Consider the following 22,390-nt stretch of genomic DNA (forward strand, 5'->3'; position numbering starts at 1 on the left):
GCGTCCACAGCGCCCTTGGCCGTGGGATCCTGTTGCTCCTTCTTATAGCCCTCACCACGGGGTTCTCGCTGTCCCAAACTATGGAAGGAAGACCCACATCCACCATGCTGTTTACAGCACCTTAGTGTTTCCTTTCCTTACCCTTTCCCCGGGTTAAACAACTTACACTGGTTCACGTGGAACCAGTTTGTGCGCCTTAGAAGTTTAACTGCGTAAACCATGGGGCTTGCCTTATCCACTATACTGTAAGATCCCTTTACAGTGGCTCAAACGTCCCTACGTGAGCGTAGTTTCGGACCATCACCTGGTCCCCTACCTTCCACTCGTGCGTTCTCTGGGGCTCGAGCAGCAACCGATTACTCCGGTGCTGCTTCTCCATGTTACTGGCTGCCTGCCAATGAATCTGCTTCAACCTCTCGTACAGATTCTTGACAAACTTATCCCGGTTTACTTCTCTCATTTGACCTTCGGTGAAAACCGGTGCCAGAACATGGGTTGGCGAGCGCATGACCCTCCCAGTCATGAACTCATACGGGGAATACCCTGTGCTCCTGGAGAGGTTGGCTCGGACCCCCATCAAAACTAACGGCAGAACCTCATTCCACCTTTTCAGGGACAGCCCTGTTTCCTTCCACAGCCTTTCTTTGATGGTCCGATTAAGTCACTCCACAACTCCCGATGACTGTGGGTTGTGAGCCACATACCATTTACCCTCTATCCCCAGAACCTTCAAGGTGGCCTGCATGACTTGCCCCGTGAAGTGGCTCCCTTGGTCAGACGCCACGATCTGTGGCAATCCCCACCTGGAAAACACTTCCCTTACCAAAATCCTTGCTGTCGCCAAGGCTGTGGCTGATCAGCAAGGGAAGGCTTCCACCCACTTGGAGAACACGTCTACAAGGACCAAACAGTACTTGTAACCCTCCCTTTGTGGTGGGCCATGGCCCGATGTAATCGACCTGTACTGACTGCCATGGTCCCTCTACCCTTGTGTGCCCTGTGGGAACCTTCCTACATTGCGAATTGAGGTTGTTCACGTGCACACCAGACAGTCCGTGCAAAAATCACAGACATCCTCCCTCAGTTGCGGCCGCCACCCTGCCTGTTCTACCCTTTGTCAAGTAGTCTCAGGCCCTGGGTGTCCTACTCCTGGGCCCCCGTGGGCCAACTGGAGGAATTACCTTTGGTGCACCTCGGGAACTATCCACCAAACCCCCTTAAAGAGCATCCACTCCTTTACGCTGATATCCGCTACACTGAACGGACCTTCTACCTTCTCGCCCATAGCCAGCTGCTCCAGGACAACCTTGAGGACAGGATCCTGTGCCTGGACTTGCCTCAAGTCCGTGGCCAATGCTACCCCTGCACTCCCTGGTGTCCCCCCTTTGTCCCGGATCGTTACTGGGTTGGTTCCATATCCTTTCCTGGCTCCCTCCTTTGTTAACTCGTTTGCCCTTTAGTTACCTTCCCCTCTGGGCTCTGTTTTAGAGTGAGCCTTTACTTTGTGGATGTAATGACTTCCCGGGGTCCCCAAGGAATCTATGTCCTTTCGCAGCAACAGTGCTGTTGCTAAGGGCTTCCCGTCTGCGGATGTTGAAACCGCGGCGAGCCCAGATGGCCAAGTATTCGGTACATGAATTGCACGTAAACATGCAATCAGAGCAGATGGTGTATGGGGCCGAGAACGCGTCAGCATGGGTAACGACGTACATCGCTGCTGACAGTTCAGCGTGCTGGGCGCTCAGGGTGCTTGGGAGTTTAATGGCCCTTGCTATCCCAGCAGTAGGGTCATAAATCTTGCACCCGGTGAAACGCTCCCCGTTCACTACCGAACTAGACCCGTTGACGTAGATCTCGTAGCCCGTTGGGTGTAACCCGGCCCGGAATCCTATGTCCACGTCTCATACCCCTTCCACCATACATTTGTGGACCGTCCCTGGGTAGATCATGTTGGCGGCCAACTTGGGCTCACTCAGGCCTTGCACTCTCAGATGCATTTGTGAGAGCAATAAAGTCCAGCGGGTAATGCAAGCACTGCTCACCATGCCGTCCTTTATCCTCCCGACTAATAACATGTGAGTGGTGGTATGGTGGGCTAGTAGAACAATTAGGGATGATCCCGTAAAGAGCTGTGAGCGCTTTATGGCCCAATGCTTGGCTAGGTGATGCTTCTCGCAATTGGAATATCCCCGTTCTACATCTGTGAGGACTCTTGATGAGTACACCACGGGCCTCAGTTTGCCGTGCCGATCCTGGAGCAGCATCACGTTCAAACTGTCCCCGCTGGCTGCTACTTCTAAAAAGAAATCCTCCCCACCATTAATCGCTCCTAGTGCGGGTGCTATCTGCAGGTCTCCCTTGAGATGATTGAACATTGCCGTGCAGTCCTCATCCCACTCCCATCCGACTCCCTTGCGGAGGAGCCGAAGCAGAGGGGCTGCCATGGTGGCATAATCCTCAATAAAATCCCTGCAGTACCCCGTGAGCCCCAGAAAGGATTTCACCCCCGTCACGGTCATGGGAGCTGGTAACTCCTGTACCGCCTTCCGTTTGGCCTCGTCGATAGCCCTTTCCCCAACCCTCACGGTCGGCCCGAGGAATTTAACCTCCCTTTGACCGATCTGAGCTTTGTTAGGATTGATCTTGAACCTGTCAGCAGCTCCAGCAGCTCAGCCAGCAGCGGACCATGCTCCTCCCCTTCATCGGAGAACAAAAGCAAATTGTTCACATACTGCACAAACTGCTGGGGTCTGCTGAAACCCTTTAAGGTATCTACCAAACACTGGTGGAATATGAAGGGGCTGTTATGAAATCCCTGGGGAAGGCATGTCCATATGTAGTGCTGTCCTTTAAAAGTGAAGGCAAACTTGTACTGGTCTTCCCGTTTCAGGGGAATCGACCGAAACCCGTTTGAAATGTCCAGCACTGTAAATGTGATTGCAGTTGCTGGAATACTCCCTATCAGATCAGCTGCGACCGTGAAGGTGGGAGCGCAGGCTGGGATGTTTTTGTTGAGCACCCGATAGCCATGGTGGCACTCCATGACTGGTCCGGTTTCCTAACCATCAAAGTGGCGAGTTCACATGTGTGGCTATGGGCCTCAACACTTCCTGTGCTATCAGGGATCACAGTGCCGTCTCCAAGTCGGTCTCTGCCTCTCTGGGGAAACTGTACTGGTTCTGTGGCCATGACATGGGGTCCCCCTATACTCGGACTTCCACCCCCGTCACCCTACCACAGTGGTGCTTGTGTGTGGCGAACGATGCGAGGTTGTCCTGCACATATGCCTGGTACTCGGCCGGGGTAGTATTGACCAATTACTCTAGGTCGTAACTCCCCTTCGGCTTCATGGTACACGTTGCCTTTTCCTTCCCCTTTCCCTGGGATCACTACAACTTCTTTCTCCTTATCGGAACCCACTGCTCCCCAAAGGCAGTGATTCCTCAAATCCACTATAATTCTGTGGGCTAACATAAAGTCGGCCCCTAGGACTCCTGACCCTGGCTGTTCCCACTTTATTGGTGTTATGACTTGAATAAAGAATCTGACCAGATATTGTAAGCATAAAGTAATGTGTGACCGTAGTCCTTTATTGCAGGTCTCCAGAGTGCCTCTTCAGCCAGTGAGGCCTCCTGATGTACGGGTGCTCCCAAGGGATTGTGGGATCCCTTGAGACTCCAGGGGATGAGCTCTCTTCTGGTTAAACAAGGTATTTACAGGTTTACATATATAACAACACTACTCCCCAAAGTCAATAGTGTAACTATTTACAATGTGAGTCGATCTGGGGCCTTCCTTTCCCTGGTTGATCATCTCGGTGCAAATGCTGGTATTGGTGAGTCGTTAGTTGGGCCCTCGCAGGGCTGCTGCGCAGCTAGCCTTGCAGGACTGCTGGGTGTGGTGAGTCCTGCTGGGCTGCTGCAGGTGATGGGTTCAGCTTCATGGTCAACCGCTGGGTCGGTTGCCAATTTGTGTGTTGGGGGGTCGAAAAAGGTAGAGTCTATTGTGGGTTGTTCTGGATAGTCCGTGAATCTGAGTTTGGTTTGGGCCAAGTGTTTTCTGCAGGTGAGTCCATTTGAAAGATAGACCAGAAACACCCTACTCCCCTCTTTGGCCACGACAGTGCCGGGAAGCCATTTGGGACCTTGTCCATAGTTCAACACAAATACAGGATCATTAATCTCGATTTCGCATGACACATTTGCGCTATCATGATATGCATTCTGTTGAAGCCACCTGCTCTCTACCTGCTCGTATAAATCAGGGTGGATTAACGAGAGCCTTGCCTTAAGTGCCCTTTTCATGAGCAGTTCAGCGGGGGGAACCCCAGTGAGCGAGTGGGGTCTTGTGCGGTAACTAAGCAGGACTCAGAATAGTCGAGTCTGCAGGGTGAGCCTTCAGTTACCCTCTTCAACTCTGCTTGATTGTTTGCACTGCTCGTTCTGCCTGACCATTGGATGCTGGTTTAAATGGGGCAGATGTGACATGTTTGATCCCATTACGGGTAATGAACTCTTTGAACTCGGCACTGGTAAAGCACGGCCCATTGTCACTCACAAGGAATCAGGCAGGACGTGCGTGGCAAACATGGCCCGCAGGCTTTCAATGATGGCAGCGGACGTGCTTGCCGACTTTATCTCACATTCAATCCATTTAAAGTACGCATCTACAACAACAAGGAATATTTTTCCCAAGAATGGGCCTGCATAGTTGATTTGGACCCTGGACCACCGTTTGGAGGGCCAGGAACATAAACTTAGTGGCACCTCCCTGGGTGCATTGCTTAACTGTGAACATGTGTTACATTTGTGCACGCAGGACTCTAAGTCTGCATTGATACCGGGCCACCACACGTGGGATCTGACTATCGCTTTCATCATTATAATGCCTGGGTGGGTACTGTGGAGGTCATTAATGAAAGTGTCCCTGCAATTTTTGGCACCACTACCCGATTAGCCCATAGGAGGCAGTCCCTATATGGACACTTCATCTCTGCACCGCTGGTATGGCTTTATTTCTTCCTGCATCTCTAATGGGACACTCGACCTATTCCATGGAACACATAGTCTTTTACTAAGGACAGTAAGGGGTCCTGGCTCATCCAGGTTCTAATCTGTCGGGCGGTAACAGGTGATTGCTCACTCTTGAATGCTTCCATTACCATAACTAATGCTGCGGGCTGTGTCATCTCCACCCTTGGTGGGCAGTGGCAGCCTACTGTGAGCATCGGCACAGTTTTCTGTGCCTGGCCTGTGGCGGATAACGTAGTTGTATGCGGACAACATGAGTGCCCATCTCTGGATGCGGGCCGATGCATTCGTATTTATCCCCTTACTTTCAGAAAAGAGGGATATAAGTGGCTTATTGTCGGTTTCCAATTCAAATTTGAGCCCAAACAGATATTGATGCATTTTCTTTACCCCATAAACACATGCTAATGCTTCTTTTTCGATCATGCTGTAGGCACTCTCAGCCTTAGACAGACTTCTGGATGCATAAGCGACCAGTTGCAATTTCCCAGATTCATTAGCTTGTCGCAATACACACCCGACACTGTATGATGACGCATCACATGCTGGTACCAAACGCTTACATGGATTAAGTGAATGTGCACTTTTGCTCCTTGGAACTTCCCAATGCCCAGTTCGAACAGCGAGGAGAACTTGTTTAGGACCTGGGCACATGAAGTGTCATCGATGGATGAGAGCGCTCGGACGTCGTCTGAGTTCCAGCGTATCTTTTCCAGCCAGCTTCTGCCGAACAGCATGGGGCCATCGCCCGGTACTACCCAGAGTGGTAAATTATGCACCGCTCCATCATAGGAGACCTTTACGGTAGCACTGCAAATTACGGGAATCAGTTTCTTTGTGCACGTTCTCAGTTTAATACGAATAGGAGTCAGGACTGGCCTTGAGGCCTTGCTGCACCACAATTTATCAAAAGTCATTTTGCTCATTATGGACTGGCTCGCGCCGTGTCCAGCTCCATTGACACCGGGAGTCCATTTAATTCAACCTTCAGCATTATCGGGGGACACTTTGTGGTAAATGTGTACAACCCATATACCTCTGACTCCTCAATCTGAGGCTCTGGTTCATCGTGATCCACCGTGGATCTGTCCTCCTCCGCAACATGGTGGTTTTCAGGATTAGCAGGGTTTTCAGCTCACCTGCACATACGTTGGAGGTGTCCATTTGTTCCACAGCCCTTGCAAACGTATCCTTTGAAGCGGCATGAATGAAAACGATGATCACCTCTGCAGCGCCAACAAGGTGTTAATGGCCTTGCATTCACCGACCTTGATGGTGGACTCTGAGACATCTGCGGACGTGCAGGCATGTGAGTCCTGCGCTGTACTTTGCGATTTGAAAACAACATTACTTTATTCACAGTACTTGCTGCAGCACTCGTGTGCTGAGAGATTTGTTTGGTATTGTCACTGGTGGCGATAACACCTGGGCTATCGCTATGGCTTTACTCAAGGTTGGGGTCTCTACAGTCAAACATTTGGCAAGTATTACTTCATGGCCAATGCCAAGCACAAAAAAGCCCCCTGAGCATGAGCTCCAAGTGTCCTTCCAATTCGCAATGTCCTGCAAGGCGCCTTAGCTCAGCGACATAGCTCGCCACATCCTGGCCTTCAGACCTCTTGTACATGTAGAACCGGTACCTCGCCATCAGAACGCTTTCCTTCAGGTTTAGATGCTCCCGGACCAGTGTGCACAAATCATCGTACCACTTCTCTGTGGGTTTCGCTGGAGCATGCAGATTTTTCATGAGGCCATGCATTGGTGTCCCTTCCAGCTTGTTGGCCACAAAGTATTGGTCGAGTTGCTCCACGAAAGTTTCCCAATCATCTCCTTCCAAAAATTTCTCCAGGGTGACCATGGCTCTCTGCATTGTTGCAGTGGGGTTCGTCATCTGTATCTCATCACCAGTTGTTATGTCCTGAATAAAGAATCTGACCAGATACTGTAAGCTTAAATTAATGTGTGGCCGTAGTCCTTTATTACAGGTCTCCAGAGTGCTTCTCCAGCCTGTGAGGCCTCCCTATGTACAGGTACTCCCAAGGGATTGTGGGATCCCTTGAGCTGACAGGGGATGAGCCCTCTGGTGGTTAAACAAGGTATTTACAGGTTTACATATCTAACAATTAGGATGCATTCCCTCCTGCTGAGGAGGGATCCTAAATCTATGGCTAACTGCCTGGACATCGCCCCTGCCTGCTCATTCCCAGTGAATCCCACGAGACTGAATGGAACCTTGCTGGACCACGGTGAATCGGTCGGGTTACTCGCATGGATCACCATGCTCGAAGCTCCGGTGTCCACCAAGTACTTCCCCTCTACCTTCTCCACCCACATCCCCATGCATGGTCTGCTCCACTCATCGTACGTAAGTGAACACAGGTACTCAGGCTGGGTGCGTGCTAGTCAGGGTGGTAGGATTACCGGAGCGGTCGGGATTTCCCTGCTCACAGCAGCGTCTACCCTTCCCTGCTCTAGCACAAAAACTGTCCGAAGGGTGGCCACGAGAACAGCAAATTGTTCGTCATAGGCACTGGAGGATCCCCTTTGCCTTGCCTCCTCCTCGGGGCCGGGCAGTCTCTCCGCCAGCATCCCGTCTTCCCACACCTGAAACACGATCTAGCCTTCCCTGCACTAACCCCTTCCTGACGCCATTCCTTTTTACTAGCCTAACTGGTCATTATTTCATGTACCTTGCCCATACTTGGTTTGACCTCCTCCTCTGAGTCGGTTTTAAAAGCCAGACTCATGTGACGGAGCACTCCGGCCTCTGTGTTTGCGAGGTCCTCGGAGTCAAACCAGGCCTCTGCTTTTACCCTTATTTGTGGCAAACTGTTTGCCATGAGGGTCCTGAGCCAATGGTGTCTCAGACCCCCCTGCAACTGTGCTCTGTCAAGCACCCCACCCATAGACTTTTCATAGATGGGCCAGAGCCTGTCTGCGAATGCCTGAGGTGCTTCCCCTACCAGGGTCATCTCTACCCTGGAGAACGGACTACTCTGGGTGTGACCAATGGCTCTCAGGATTTCTTCCTTTAAGCCCGCTGTGATCCCCTGTCCCCATTTGGTTTTGGTGGACAGGGCCTGATACAGTTTCCCATCCAGGGAAAACAGCAACAGTTTGTGAGCTTCGGCTGCACCCGTTAATCCCCCCAACCTGGTCCACCTCGGTGAATTGATTTTAATTCTTTAATTTGGACACCCCCGAGATCATATTCTGCAGCTGAAGGGTGGTGAACGGAATCATAAAATCACTTTGCAGTGTGCCCTGACCCACACTGTCCATGGGCAGGCCGAACTTCTGCTGCCGTATGGGACACATTTGTCCCTTTGGCACTTCAAGCGGTGGTCAGATGTCCCTACCCTGTCCCCAATCCTCGTTATCTTCTCCTTCCTCTTCCCAGTCCACCCGAGCTTCCCCCAGGGCCATCAAGCAAACCATGGCTTTGGCTTTGGCAAGAGCTTGTGTGAAGCTTTGGATTTTTTCTTGGCAGGGCCCATGATTCCCACTCTCAAACCTCTTACTGCTAGCTCCCTCTAAGCTGTCTTAATATCTCTCAGTTGCCCCTCCAACCTTTACCCGTTAAGCAGGCGTTCTCCTCCCATACAGCCTGCTCGTTGAGCTTGGCCTCGGTGACTGGGTGTTACGGGAGGTTTCCTCCTTAGTGCGCCTTTCCTGCCTCTCCTCACATAACTCATCCACTAATCTGTTCCCCACTGTGGCCCTTGAGGCTGACTGCTGCTATGACTCTTGGAGTTCTGCCTTAAGCTTACCAACCTGCTCCATGAGTAGCTGGACTTGCTTCTACAAACACAGGTGCCAAATGGCCTTTTCTTTTGTCTTTTTATGCTCCTTACTCCCCATCCACTCAGCAGCTTTGTCTTCAACACTCACAACCCACAACAGGTCTAACACCCACTGCTGTGTTACATTAACTTTACCTAATACATATGAGGAAATCCTATCCCCCAGTGCTGATCTCTTGGTCTTAAGATCTTCCATAACTTACTGTTCACTCAAACTCATGTCCCTTCATGGTCGCCAAGTTCTGTAAGTGGTTTTGTCCTTGGTGGTTTCGAATCACTCCCCTTACAACAGTTCTAGACACCAGAATTATAGTAGTGAACAGAAATATACAGTTATAGCCAGATCTTTCAGTCTCAGCCATCACAATGCTTTTATTCAAGTTCAAGCACACACCTGCACCTAGTAAAACACACCCTGGTGGTGTAAAACAAACAAACACAGTACAACACACAACCCTGGCCCGTCTGAACAGGCCCCTCTCGCGAAGTACCATGACTTAAACACCCCTGCTTGGTTCTATAGGGCATCACCGAATCTGTAGAACAGACTGCGTGTACGCCTATGATCCACGCAGAAACCTCCCCAATAAACCCCTAAGGCTTGGTTGGGACACACGACACCCCATAACATTATGCGGTGTTCTTAAAGAATGCATGGGCTGGGATAATGCTCACCAGTTACTCCTCTGGCTTACTCGCTGCTTCTCCTGTTGAGCGAGGCTCTCTTTGCCCATAGTTGGTGGTTTCTTCTCTCCGTCCCAGACGGAGTGCTTGGTCTTTTTGTGCGTTGAACGAAGCAAGCAAGCGTAGAAGACATAGAGCGAGCGAGATGGCAGACAAAACTGCCTCTCTTATACCTGAAAAAATGCTTCTTCTCACGCCAAAAGTTAGTCCTCCGCCTGAGGAAGTACAACTAAAAAGCAAATGAAACACCTTTTCGGCCAGTGTCTTTGTCAACTAGCTGTTCCTGGGGATAAGGCTCCAACGCCTGGGTAACCAAAAAGCTTCCTTTGTGTCTTGAGCACCGACCAATCTTCCTGATGGGTTCCCATTACATGACAAAGGGTCCTCCATTAGGTTCCTTCCTGCAATGCTTTCCTGCATTCAACCATAGCCCATCCCTGCCCACCTGATGTGTATTCCTGTGGAACATGTTTAGGCCTGTCCCAATTCATGCTGTTCTGCTCTTCTGCAGTAACAGCAAAGTTAAAAGCAATGTCCAAAACTTAAAGTCCAAAAGTTTATGCTTTTGCTGTCGATGTTTTCAGCAAATCCTTACAAAGAGGCGAGGGCTCTGGGGCAGCACAGGCCAGCCCACACTGCAACATGTGTGCGCACTAGGTCCATGCAGCAGAGCTAGTCTCCTGTCGTTTTGGTTAATCCTTGCCACTGGACCAAGACTTAGTTCTGTCAAGACCGTGTGCAGGCTGGTGTTCACCGACCACACACGTTAAAAAAATCCACGCACAGGATTTTTCCACCCTTCAACATGTAGTTCCAGCTCCTTCATTGAAACACCTGTGAACTCATCCGTTTTTGCTGTGGAAGCAAGTCATCCTCGAAACGAGGGGCCGCATAAGAAAAGAAGCTTTGGAAATCCCTCCCTAAACCTCTCCGCCTCTCTTTCCTCCATCAAGACGCTCCTTAAAACATACCTCTTTGTCCAAGTTTTTGGTCACCTGTCCTAATTTCTCCTTACGTGGTGTCAATTTTTTTGTCTCATTATACTCCTGGGAAGCGCCTTGGGATGGTTCACTCCGTTAAAGGTGCTATATAAATGCAAGTTGTTGTTGTTGCTAGTCCAGTACAATGAGGTAAGTCATTCTTGATGCATTGCTTTCATCCCTGAATGCAGTAATATGATGTCCTCATTGCTGCAGGATAGGATATATAGAGTTTTAGATTATTGATAAGCTGGTCTGGGTGATTATAAGATGTGTACAATGCAGACATGACCTGTAATTGCAGCCTATATTTTGTAATAAAGCACCGAGCCATTATCATCTGTGCTGCAGGGCACGGCCTCGGTAACTAATGATGGTGTTTGGCCCATAACATGTAAACAAGGGAGATAATGCTGATCATTATCGATTAGTGTTGATCGTCTTCCAAACGTCTTTATTTTGCGCATTGTTTCCATTCCAGTTGTAGCCCGCAACTGCGCACCAGTGTAATCTGTCACACAGAGAAATTCAGGAATGTTTTATTCAATGATAAGCATCGCGAGGACCTTTAACATTTCAGTCAGCGAAGGTCAGGCGAGGTTAGTTGGACGGTTAGGCTCTAGAATAACTCAAGACTCCCGCTAATGGTACCTGGGTTGCACTCAGCCAGAAGAACTACACCAAGAGCGGGCGCAATTTCCGCTGATACCACTGGCGTTGCGCTGCGGGGAGGGTGTCACCATGTGCCCACTGCATCAAATGTGATTTGGAGGGATTGGGTTAACTGCAGGGGGAACTTTTGCCGTTCGCTTGTAACGTGAAGCAACGCTGAAGCAATGTAGGGTGAGCAAGATCGTTTCAGTCCTTTGGGCCCTTTGCGCTGGAGATCGCCGAGAGAAGAGCGAAAAGTTGCAACCCTCTTCCCTGCCGTGCCTCGGCTGCGGACAAGAAGTTGTCCTGCAAATCAACATTAAAAATACAACACGAAACATCGGCACTTGCTTCGTCCTCCGCTCTGCCCCCACCCCATCGGGTTTATTTATGTTTTTCTCCACAGGATGATGGAGTGACTTTCACCGCAGTGAGATGGTGAAACCGCCGGGGGAGCGAAAGATGCAATTGTTTAGTCCCAAACCCGAAAAGCATTTAGAGAGCAGACAATACCAACTGTGCTCTTCCAACTCTGCACCACTAGACAGGGCACATACACATCACACACACACACATATATATATATGATTTATTTGCTATTATACATATATATAAACATATATAATATACGTGTGTATATGTATGTAAATTTGTATATATTATATATATGTACGTAAATATATATGCATGTATGTATATACATGATTTATTTGCTACAGTACATATATATAAATATACATGTATGTTTATATATTGATTTATTTGCCAGAGGACATATATATATATATATAAATACATATATAATATATGTGTATCTGTATTTATATGTGTATATTCTATATGTGTGTGTAAATCTGAAGCCAAGGGACGCTTCAGTTGAATGCATTCCTAAAACGAATATTTCACTCCACAATTGCACATTCCAATTTAACCAGGCAATGCTCTGTTTCGATGCGGACTGTGTTTTTCTTAAACCGGATCTCGCAGATATTGAGAGTAAGGGAGAGAGACAATATATTATCCAGTGAATGGATGTCATATATCAACCCAAGAAGTTTATTGTGATTTGGAATAGCGGCAGTCCGCTGGCCGATGAGAAGAATGAGCCGCTGCCGTGACTGAGCACCGATGTGGGGGACTTCAGCGGATGGGAACGTGTCTATTTTTTTGTTGTTGTGAATATTTTAACGCATTGAGCGGGGGAGTTGAACAGTCTGCGGGCTCGGGCAGTGGCGAAGTGTGATTCACCGGTGGGCACTTGCAACTTGAGGCTCGTCTTAACACGAGCAGGAAAGCCCTGGTGTGTGGGGCGAGTCGTTGCCCACCTTCCCGATGTGTCTAGGGAGATAGACGGAGAGAGAGAGGGAGTTCGGCGTGAATACTGCGCGTCTGAATCATAAATTTCAAAAAAATCATTTGCAATTGGCGAGCATCGCGCCATGTTCCCTGACTGCAGATGTACAGTGTTGTGACTGCAGCAACTTACTGAGTGTCTGATCTGCCCCTTCTCACCTCTCCCTCTGGATCATGCTGTGCTGTGACTCGCTGCATTCTCCTCCTGCCCCCTGGGTTGTAGTGATCTTTGACTACTGGGTGTTTTTCTTGCTGGTTTGGGGAGGGGGGTGTTGTTGATGTGGATGTTGCCAGATTTCTATCAAATGCCCAGGTTTTTTTTAATTGAATTCTCTGCGGCGTGTGACCCAATCACTTGGCGATCCGAGCTGTGGGTGCCGCTGGATTAAAGAAGGGAATGAACTTTTGTCTGATGGTTGTGGCTGTTGCTGCCACCGCGGCGCGGATGGCGAATAGAGAGATCCCCGGGTCGACTGGATTGTGGTAGGCCAGGGGGAGAGCGAGAAGTCGGAGTCTAATGCAAAACACGTCCGGCCGACGGGGGAAGTCAAGAGCGATCGGTGTACGAGCAGGAGCGATTTCACAGGGGGCGGGGGACTTCGAGTCCCAAGTTCACGCGGAAAGCCCCTGGTGCCCGCTTCTTGGCGATTGCTAAATGGATCTGTTGGGGATTTTGGTCGGATTTTGTTGAACGCGGGTCCAAAGAGGAGTAATTCTCCTTTTCGTAAGAGGAGTAATTCTCCTTTTCGTACGGCTTCTGCCAGAAGATTGCAAAGGTGGAGCGATCAGAGGGCTGATGACGGACCTGTTAATCCCTCTAATGCATCAGAACGAGCAAGGGATCGTGACAACATCTGTGTGCAAATCATGGGGATATTCTGATCAGCCTAGGGCTCTGGGCGAAACTGCTGGCGATTAGTTTTGGTCGAGTTTTGAAAATACACACACACACATATATATATATATACATCTCTATGTATCGACATCTATAGTGTTCTAAACGGAGTTGGGATGTGGGTGATCTTGTGTTACCAGCTTTGCTCCTGAATCCATCCATCCATCCACCCATATCTCGTCAGCCTGTCAGCCACGCATTGCTTAAATGGAATTAGTTTGGATTGGAGCCCCTTGCATAAGAATCAGACATGGTACATGGGCATCGGCTCAGGTTGCTTCATGGTAAGTTCTGCCTCTGCAATCTCAGGAGATGGGGTTTACTCTCACGATGTGGCCGGCTGTGGGGTTGTGTTGATGGATCTGTATAGAACAGTAAGGAACCTACAGGCGCTGCAGAAACCCAACTGGGCATTAGGTAATATAGATCAGATGGAGGTAGCATCGGGAAAGAAATGGAGGGGGGAGGGGGAGTGGGAGCGAGAGGGAAGAGGAGAGAACATGCAGGGTTATTTAAGGCAGTCCTTGATTTACCAGTTGTCACTGAGATAACCAACTGTCTCCCACAAGTGTGTTGACTCGCACTGTCGTTTTAGTTCTCATTTACTTATCTAGTATCTAGCCGCCCATTTATTACTATCTGTTAATTTTTACGGAATGAAATTTAACGATACCAGCTTCAAGTTCGTTAATTGCTCTTGCTTGGAAACATTCAGCTAAATGTCGAAGATCTTTCGATAGCTCCCGAGAAAGCTATGAATTGCAACTTTTGTGGATTATCGTTATTAGTGTCTGGCTACATGGCGGCGAATGCATCTAGTCTGTAAGCAAAAGACAGATGTGGGCAAAATAAGCAGGTTTGTGTGTGTTTATTCATTTGTAGTCTGGAGACGTTGCTGGGTAGCTGGATCTAAGTGTGTGCAACCTATCATTTTCGTGGATAATAAATATAATTACAGTATTAAAATGGATAGGTGAGGCATTATTTAGCAAGGTGGTAGAAAAAGTAGATGAACTTCTGCCAGCTACATGTAGGCAACAATTTCCTTGAGCATTACTTCTAGTCAATAGCTGTTTATAGCTATTTAACCATGCTAATATAAACAAAAAAAAATCCCTGTGATAAATGTTTTTTCTTCTCTTGCAGTTGTATCAAGTCTCATCCTGCTAGGACTGTGTGTTTCAACAAAAAGGACATCAGGTAACATTTATCACAGTGCCCTTTCTTTCATTATCACGTTTGCTTCCTGCTATTTTAATTATCTGATTGTAATCACTGGCAGCAGATAATGTCACTTTTTTTCAGAGTTTACTGCAGTGATTTGTCGGACATTATAGTGAATCATAGTTTGAAATGGCTAAAACATTTCTGCAATGCTTTGCCCAGCATAGTTACTGCATTAAAGCAAGCACTGCAGCTTACCCTGTGCCAGAGTAGACATAGATATTTTTCAGAGTCAGGGGTAGGGGAAGAAGAGCCATATGTTTTCTTCTTATAATAACAGCTCATGCTTCTGTTGTCCATGTCAAGACACTCCATTCAATATCTACTTCCTCATTGGTCAACCTCAAACTGATTATTTTCTACTTTGAATATTGTCCCCAATTTTAACAATATCCCACTCATATTTCATCAACAAATTCTGCAGGTCACATTGCAGCAAAATCTCTTCCCAATCTCACTCCAGCAATAAATATGTCTTTGAGATATTGCCATCCCAACACAGAGAGGAAAGCTGCAATGATAGCGGAGTGTTAAATATTGTGGATTGTTTTGGCCGAAGGGTGAAAACTGGTGCTAAATGGATGCTGTGTGAATAAGACACCCCTGTTTGAAAGTCTGGTTTTAACAGACAATTTTGGTCCTAATTGCTGATTGCCATAATTTGAACTTGCCTGGAGATGCTAAACCTGCAGATTTAGTACTCAAGCGCTGATTAGACCCAATTTTCATGGAGCAGTGTATGTGGGCTCCTCGCACCCACTTCCACTGAAGGTGTGCAATGCGCTGGCTGGCACACAGCAGCGCATTGCTGGATGGCTCGGGGACCAAGGGAGAGGACGCGGAGCGTCTTGGACACAGCACTGGAGGTCCTGGTGGAGGAGGTCCAGAGGAAAGGGATGCCCTGTACCAGCTGGGGGGAAGGACACCACCTCACCCTCATTGCCCATCCTCTCTGCTACAGCAGCTGGTGCTGCTCTGCCTGGCTTTATGTCCTCCTTCCATTCCTCGTCCAGACAAAATGGAACCCCTAGAAAAAGTGCTCTCTTTCTCCTAGTGAACAATAAGGTGTCCAATAAGGCGGAGTAGCACAGCACTCACTCTCTTTAGGCAAAATATTCTAATCATTTGCAGAATAAATGTTGCTAGAGTGTTGGTGAAGTCTTGACAAAATGCCCCAGAAAGTTCCCCGATGTGTTTCAGAGTCTCTCGTCACAGCTCCAGCAGCAAGTGAACATGAAATGGTGAGTATCCCATTAAGTAGCACTTGAAATCAATATCAATGCCGTGTTCTCTCCTAAACTGCTGGTCGCTGTTAGGAGAAAGCATTAGGACAAGTGCTAGCCACCAAAATGCCATGCAGCCTCTTTATTAAGCGCTAGCAGGCATTTTAAGGAGAAATCAGCCCCCTAATGAACCTCTGAGTCATTCTTAGCGCATCCTGCAACTCCTATACCAAGATGGCGTCTTGCGCTAAATGCGGGCTAAACCGACGTTTCAACTCAAGACCCCGTTTTGGCCACCATGGAGGATCTTTAATGTCTGGACACACTGCCATAAATAGCCCCTATGAATTGTGTGGTGAGTTACTTAACATGTTCCTATAAATAAAATGGCACACAGATTACCTGTACAAATCTGAAATCTCATTTACAGTAAGTTGATACAGAGACACCTGGGCCTCCATGAGCCTTCGACTTCATATAAGAAGCCTCCCCTACTCTGGTAGAGTTTTCCCAGTCTCCTGGTCAATATTGTTCCCTCATTCAATACCATCAAAATCAGATTGCCTGATCTGGCATTTATTTGCTATTTATTGGACCTAGCTAGGTGGAAAATTATTGCTGCATTTGCTTGCATAGCAAGTAACTGTACTTCACAAAGTAATGAATTGGTTATATAGTACTAGGGGACTTCCTTAGGACATGATGAGCTGCTATATAAGTATAATTTCTTTCTTTCTCCTATTCCATATCTGCCTCAGCTCATGCTTTATTTTCCAGCCTGCCTGTGATCTCCCTCCTCTACCATTGACTTGCCTGTGCTCAGTGCCTGGGGATAATTTAAAAACAAATAAGTTTCTTTCTTTTGTAAACAACCAACCTGTTGGCTGCACAGTACAAACCTCAACACAAACCCATCCTCACCCTGAGTCTCTGTGCTAGCCTTTACCTTCCACCCACACCTGGCCCGACCTCTTCTTTCGCTAATGATCAAAGTATGGGAGATCCATTAGTGTTTTAAGTAAATAAGTTTTACTCAACAGTGGTTTGAAGCTGAATCTGATCTGTCTACAGACAAACCAACCTCTTCAGAGTCAGTGCAATGTGGAAACTTGATCAAGAATCCAGATGGTGGCTTCTTCACATCTCCCAATTATCCAAACAAGTACCCTCCTGACAGAGAGTGCATATACATCATTGAAGGTATGATCAGGGAGCATTGGCAGATAGTACGTGCTGTAGTAAATGTAATGAGAATGTATAGATAGTTATCCAAAAATTCCTCACAAGAAGTTAACGCAAAACCAGCAAAGGCCAAACAACTTTGTTTTTGATTTGAGTAATTCCAATTATTATTACAGTGAGGCAAATTTCAAACCTTCAATTACAAATGATGGGATTTTCTGAAGTATACCCAGCTATGTATTTTTGCATTATTCACATATTAGTAATTGTTCTATTGTAAATACTATGCAATATATTTTTAAACCATAGAACATAATAAAACAAATCCTTATGGCTCTTAAAATATTTCTTTTTGTCTTTTCCAATGTGGGATTTTCAGAAGTTGAGTGCAAGCAGCTCTTTTTTGCAAGATTATTTCAGAATTGAAAAAAATTAATTATGTCCTGGTTTTATTTAATCATGTCTATACTGAATATATGCTTCCTAATGTAGTAAAACAGTCTCCCATCTTTCATCCATGTTATGGATTTATCATTGACAGTAGAGCATCATTTTGATGTATCATGGGATAAACATACAAACTATTCAGAAAATGTAAAATAATAATAGTGTATATTATTTATGATATATTAATTAGTGTATTATTTATGATAAATATTAATATATTAATTGGGATGTATTTTTTTTTTAATTGTTTATATTATGTGCTATAAATTTTCAATGCAGTCAAGGTTCAGATGACATTATGTGCCCTGAGTTGCGTTTCAAGTCATGTCTTGTATCATCCAAATCTACCCTCCTCCTTCAGTATGCTACACCCTTGTAACACACTACACCAACTATTAATATATTTATTATCTGGGAGCTAATTGTTTGATATCACTGTTTAGCTGCTCCAAGACAAAGCATTGAACTTTACTTTGATGAAAAGTATTCCATAGAACCTTCTTGGCAATGCAAGTTTGACCACATCGAGGTGCGGGATGGACCTTTTGCGTTTTCTACCGAAATTGGACGTTACTGTGGTCAAAATATTCCACCTTTTATAACATCATCGGGCAGATTTTTATGGATTAAATTTGTTGCTGACGGTGAGCTTGAATCTATTGGATTCCTGGCAAGATACAACTTTATACCAGGTAATTAGGAATTTATTTTCTCATCGTAATAAAGGTAATTGGAGTCAATTAGATATTCCTATCTTCATCTTTTGTCATTAATGTTATATGCGTACAAGTAATATTTGGCACATCCAATACATTTTAATTGTTGTGGTAATGGAAAATTGACAAATGCACCATTTATGAATAAATGCTAGTTACTAAAAAAGTATACTTTCCTTTTCATAATTGAAAGGTTCTGTTTTATTCGTCCTTGATACAGAATAGACATGCTGAATGTAATGTTGGCTCATACTGTACGGATAGGGAATTATGCTGTTAGGATTAAAGAGTTGTAATCTGTTAAAGCTACGATTAAAAGATTTTTGGTTATGATTACAGACAGAACTGAACTCTGGATGATGATGGAGGGAGATTAATAAGCTGAAAGAGCATTTTCTCATTCTTTATTTCTTTGTGTTTTGATATCATCCATGGGTGAAAGCACACCAGAACATTTAAAAATCCTTTTATTTAACACTTGTGCTGCTTCTTTCAATAATGTTTTTAGCTTTATGAAAAAAATACATAGTTATGGCATAAGACATATTATTCAGCAGTAATTCTCTTATTGCTGGTGCATGAATGTGGGATAATATCAGCGATTTCCATTGGTGTCTTATTGTACCAGATAGTACGCAATAGTTTCATAAAAAGAAACAAGAGGTTTCACCCCCAACCCCTGTTACTTCAAGATGGGCTTGAGTGTCACTGAGAATGTGTAGTGCATTACCAATGGTAGCTCTTCTAGTCTGACTCTCTGAAAGGCTGTGTTATCAAATTGCATTTGGCTGAGACAAAATCATTGTTGGCAAAAGCTAACTAATGCTTAAACTAAAAAAAAATTACTATTACTATATTTAAATATGATCTATTTAATGCCATGCACTAAGAGGACAAATACTTTATAAGTAAGTTCTCTCCAGGTACAAAAGGTAACCAGTCTAATTGGTAATTTGCTCAGTAGTATTTATGGGAGTCATTTCGTACAGAGGGAATAAAGAGAAAACCAAGGAAATCAGACAGTTCTTGTGATTGATGCAAGTTTAAAGCAATTTTCATTAAAATTGCATAAAGATATTTTGGGGCAGGCAGAAGAAACAAGCATTATTTTTATCACAATGTCAAGCTGAGTTGATTAAGCATTGATGTGTTTTGACTATTTAGATCATCACATCAGGTCCTTGCAAACACATAATAAAGTTTGGACCAATACTTTTCCACGTAGACTAGTAAATCACCTGTGACGTTGCTCACAGTCAGTTAATGAATACAAGGGGGCCGAAATTGTCGCTCTACTTAAGGCCTGTTACCACTGCAACTCGGCAGCCATGCTGCGGAGTGGAGTGACCACTGACTTTTCGTGGAATGGCCGCTGATAGTCCAATTGCCCTTCTGAGGTTTCCCAGCGGTGCATCGATCCCCCCGCCACCCCCCCCCAACCCGCCACTGCTCCGCTGCTGCCGATCCATCTTAAGTGCGTCAATCCCGTCACGATTGCTGATCTAATCCCCCCAACAGCGACATTCCCCTCTAAAAATCTTCAGCCCATCCGTTGGTGCCAAAACCTGTTTTTTTTCTGGTGGTCCAGTGAGGCTATGTCTTCTGCAATGGCGGTGCGGCTTCCCTTAAAGTGGAGGGTGCACAGCCGCTATGTTTTTTTTTGCTGGTCGCTGGTCGACTGTCATGTTGGCCCAACAATTATGCCCCCGGGTTTGGTCACACCACCAACAGGCAGCCTGGCACCTCCTCTTGGATGCCAGGCTGCTGGCCTGGCTGAAACCCGCCCTGGTGGCTCAGTGGAGCGAAGTTTTAAAATCGCAAAGATTCTCCCCTTTAAGTGAAGGGGAGAGCCATGGTGATGCGGCGCCGTGATGACATCATTGCGGCAGTCACTCCGCACCACCCCCAACTTCCGCCCCTCAGGTGTTGCCACCGCCACGTATCCGCCCCTCTTGTGTAGTCACCGCCCCCATTAAGAGCGACTTCCGGATCTGAATAAAACAAACAGCAAAGAGTGGAATTTCACTCAAGAGGCGACCTCAACCACAGCTGTGGTAAAAAGCATTGAAAGGGGGCGTATGCGCCCCGTTTTGGGCGGGGAGCAATTTCTACCCCAAGTTGCTTTTCGTTGAATATACAAGCAGGCAACAGAGTTGTGAGAGATGTATCAGAATGTCGTTCCACAGAACTACCTAATGGCCAGTGCCTGAAACTATGTTATGACAATTGAGGCCAAGATCAGATCAGTCATGATCTTATTGAATGGCAGAGTAGGCTCGAGGGGCCGTATCGCCTACTCCTGCTCTTATTTCTTATGTTCTTATTAGTTGACATAGCAAAATTGAATAGGAAATGTTGATATAGTAATTTCCAATGGTAGATGTTGACACAAAAATTGTTGCTCAGGAAGTGAGGTTTCTGGTCAGGGAGTTAATGCTCTGCACAAAATGTTAATAATATATACTTCGTACTTATTAATATATAAAACATTTGTGACATCACCTTGTGTATAAAATAAAAAAGATGGATTGTCACCAGACCATGTTTGATTCTGTATGGTGCTTCTGTGGATGAACATGTTGGCTACAGTTTAATAACACAGACGATACTGGATTTACTTAATATTACACGATAGCCTAGAAATGATGTTTACAATAATAGAATGCAAGTACTTAATGCATTCCTATGAGAATGCTTTGTACTTTACTTTAACAAATCTTATTTTTAACACCTCGGGGTAGATTTTGACTTTGTGTGATTGTGTAAAAGTGTTGAAAGCAAATGTGCAGCCTGTTTTACAACGCTCCCGATTTTAATTTTAATTTTATATTAAATGTCAATTTATTATTCATACACTACATGAAAAACAGTAATTTTGAGGCTTGTATTCTGGTGAATATCTTTTCATGGTATATTTATTAAAAATAAAAGTTTGAAGTTGTGAATTTTGTACTCATTTTAGGCTGACTCTACTAAAGAAGAGATTTGCTTCATTTTTCTAATTTTTAGTTTTCCTCTCACAATTTTGAATAATGCTTTCTTCAAATTTCTAACATCTACTCCCATCAAATGCATAATTTCTCAATCCATCGGGCAGGCAGATTTTTCTGTTGTTAGGCTTCTGCCAAAGTTACTTTATAGCCAGCTGTCAAGAGGGCACAAGTGCAATTCATGTGGACCAGTCCTTTAGTTTATGCTCCCTTATTTCTGTCCAAACATTGCTAGTTGGCCTGAATCCGATTAGTAACTCATTTGTGTGAGAAATCCGAAAGGAACTCATGGGTCTTACCTTTCTATGGCTGAGAACCTCAGTGCATTGTGTGCTGTATCAGTGGGACTATGATATAAATTGTCTTCAGGAATGGGTAAAATTCAATTTTACTTTTGGTGGGATGATTCTAATACTTCACCAAATTACAATCATGCAAGTGAACTATTTATGTCTGTCATCAGTTTTAGTTAGAGACACAATGACTCACAGTTTTGGATATTTGGAATTTGCATTTCAAAATCTACATCATTAATCACAGGCACATCAATTTGTTTTTTCAAGGTACAGCAGTCAATTGATGTCATTTCCCACTTCCTTTCTCCTTTCACTGTTATTATAAAATGCAGACATCCATTTTTGTACATTGAGGTGTTTGCACAGTAACTGGGTATTGTGATTTGCAACCTATTAGGTTTTGCTGTTTCACACATACATAAAATAATGACTGTTGAAGTTCATCACAGTCTTTTGTTACAAAGCGTATTAAATTAATAGGGGTCGAAATTTGGAGGCAGTGACACCGGCTGAACGGTAATTTTAATGCCAGGCGGAAATCAGATGCCTCAAACTGCCAAATTCAGCTTTACCACCCAAAGATGAGAGAGCAGCGCTAAAAGTGGCATTGCACAATCATCTTCTGGCACCAATGGAGCGGCATCTCAGGAGGCCTACTGAATTTTCCGATGGTAGACTGCCGGCGTGCGAGTTGAAAAAAACTAAAAAAAAAGTTTCCAAAAAGTTCTGTGATCCATACCCACACTGTTCCACTGGTGCCATTGATACATAAATGCTGAAAAAATTAAAGTTACCAACTTACCTTGATCTCTGGGCGAAACTGCCCTGGGATCCCCGATGTACTGACAGCTTTTCCAGGCTGTACAAACACCTGCCGGTAAGGCCACCATACCTACCTAATTTCGCAGCTGTGGCA

The 22,390-nt window shown here is 45.7% G+C and overlaps 1 protein-coding gene across 1 annotated transcript in view; it reads left to right on the forward strand.

Annotated features, from left to right (window-relative positions):
• Positions 1-13,646: 13,646 nt before the first annotated feature.
• Positions 13,647-22,390, forward strand: part of neto1l (neuropilin (NRP) and tolloid (TLL)-like 1, like) — a 414,618-nt gene continuing 405,874 nt past the window's right edge. The window contains exons 1-4 of the mRNA XM_070888466.1: positions 13,647-13,680; positions 14,543-14,596; positions 16,915-17,043; positions 17,916-18,164. Of these exons, the coding sequence (XP_070744567.1) occupies positions 13,647-13,680; positions 14,543-14,596; positions 16,915-17,043; positions 17,916-18,164 (466 nt within the window). The remainder of the gene's footprint in view (positions 13,681-14,542; positions 14,597-16,914; positions 17,044-17,915; positions 18,165-22,390) is intronic.

This window comes from Pristiophorus japonicus, chromosome 1, assembly GCF_044704955.1.
Source record: "Pristiophorus japonicus isolate sPriJap1 chromosome 1, sPriJap1.hap1, whole genome shotgun sequence".
Taxonomy (NCBI): Eukaryota; Metazoa; Chordata; class Chondrichthyes; family Pristiophoridae; genus Pristiophorus; species Pristiophorus japonicus.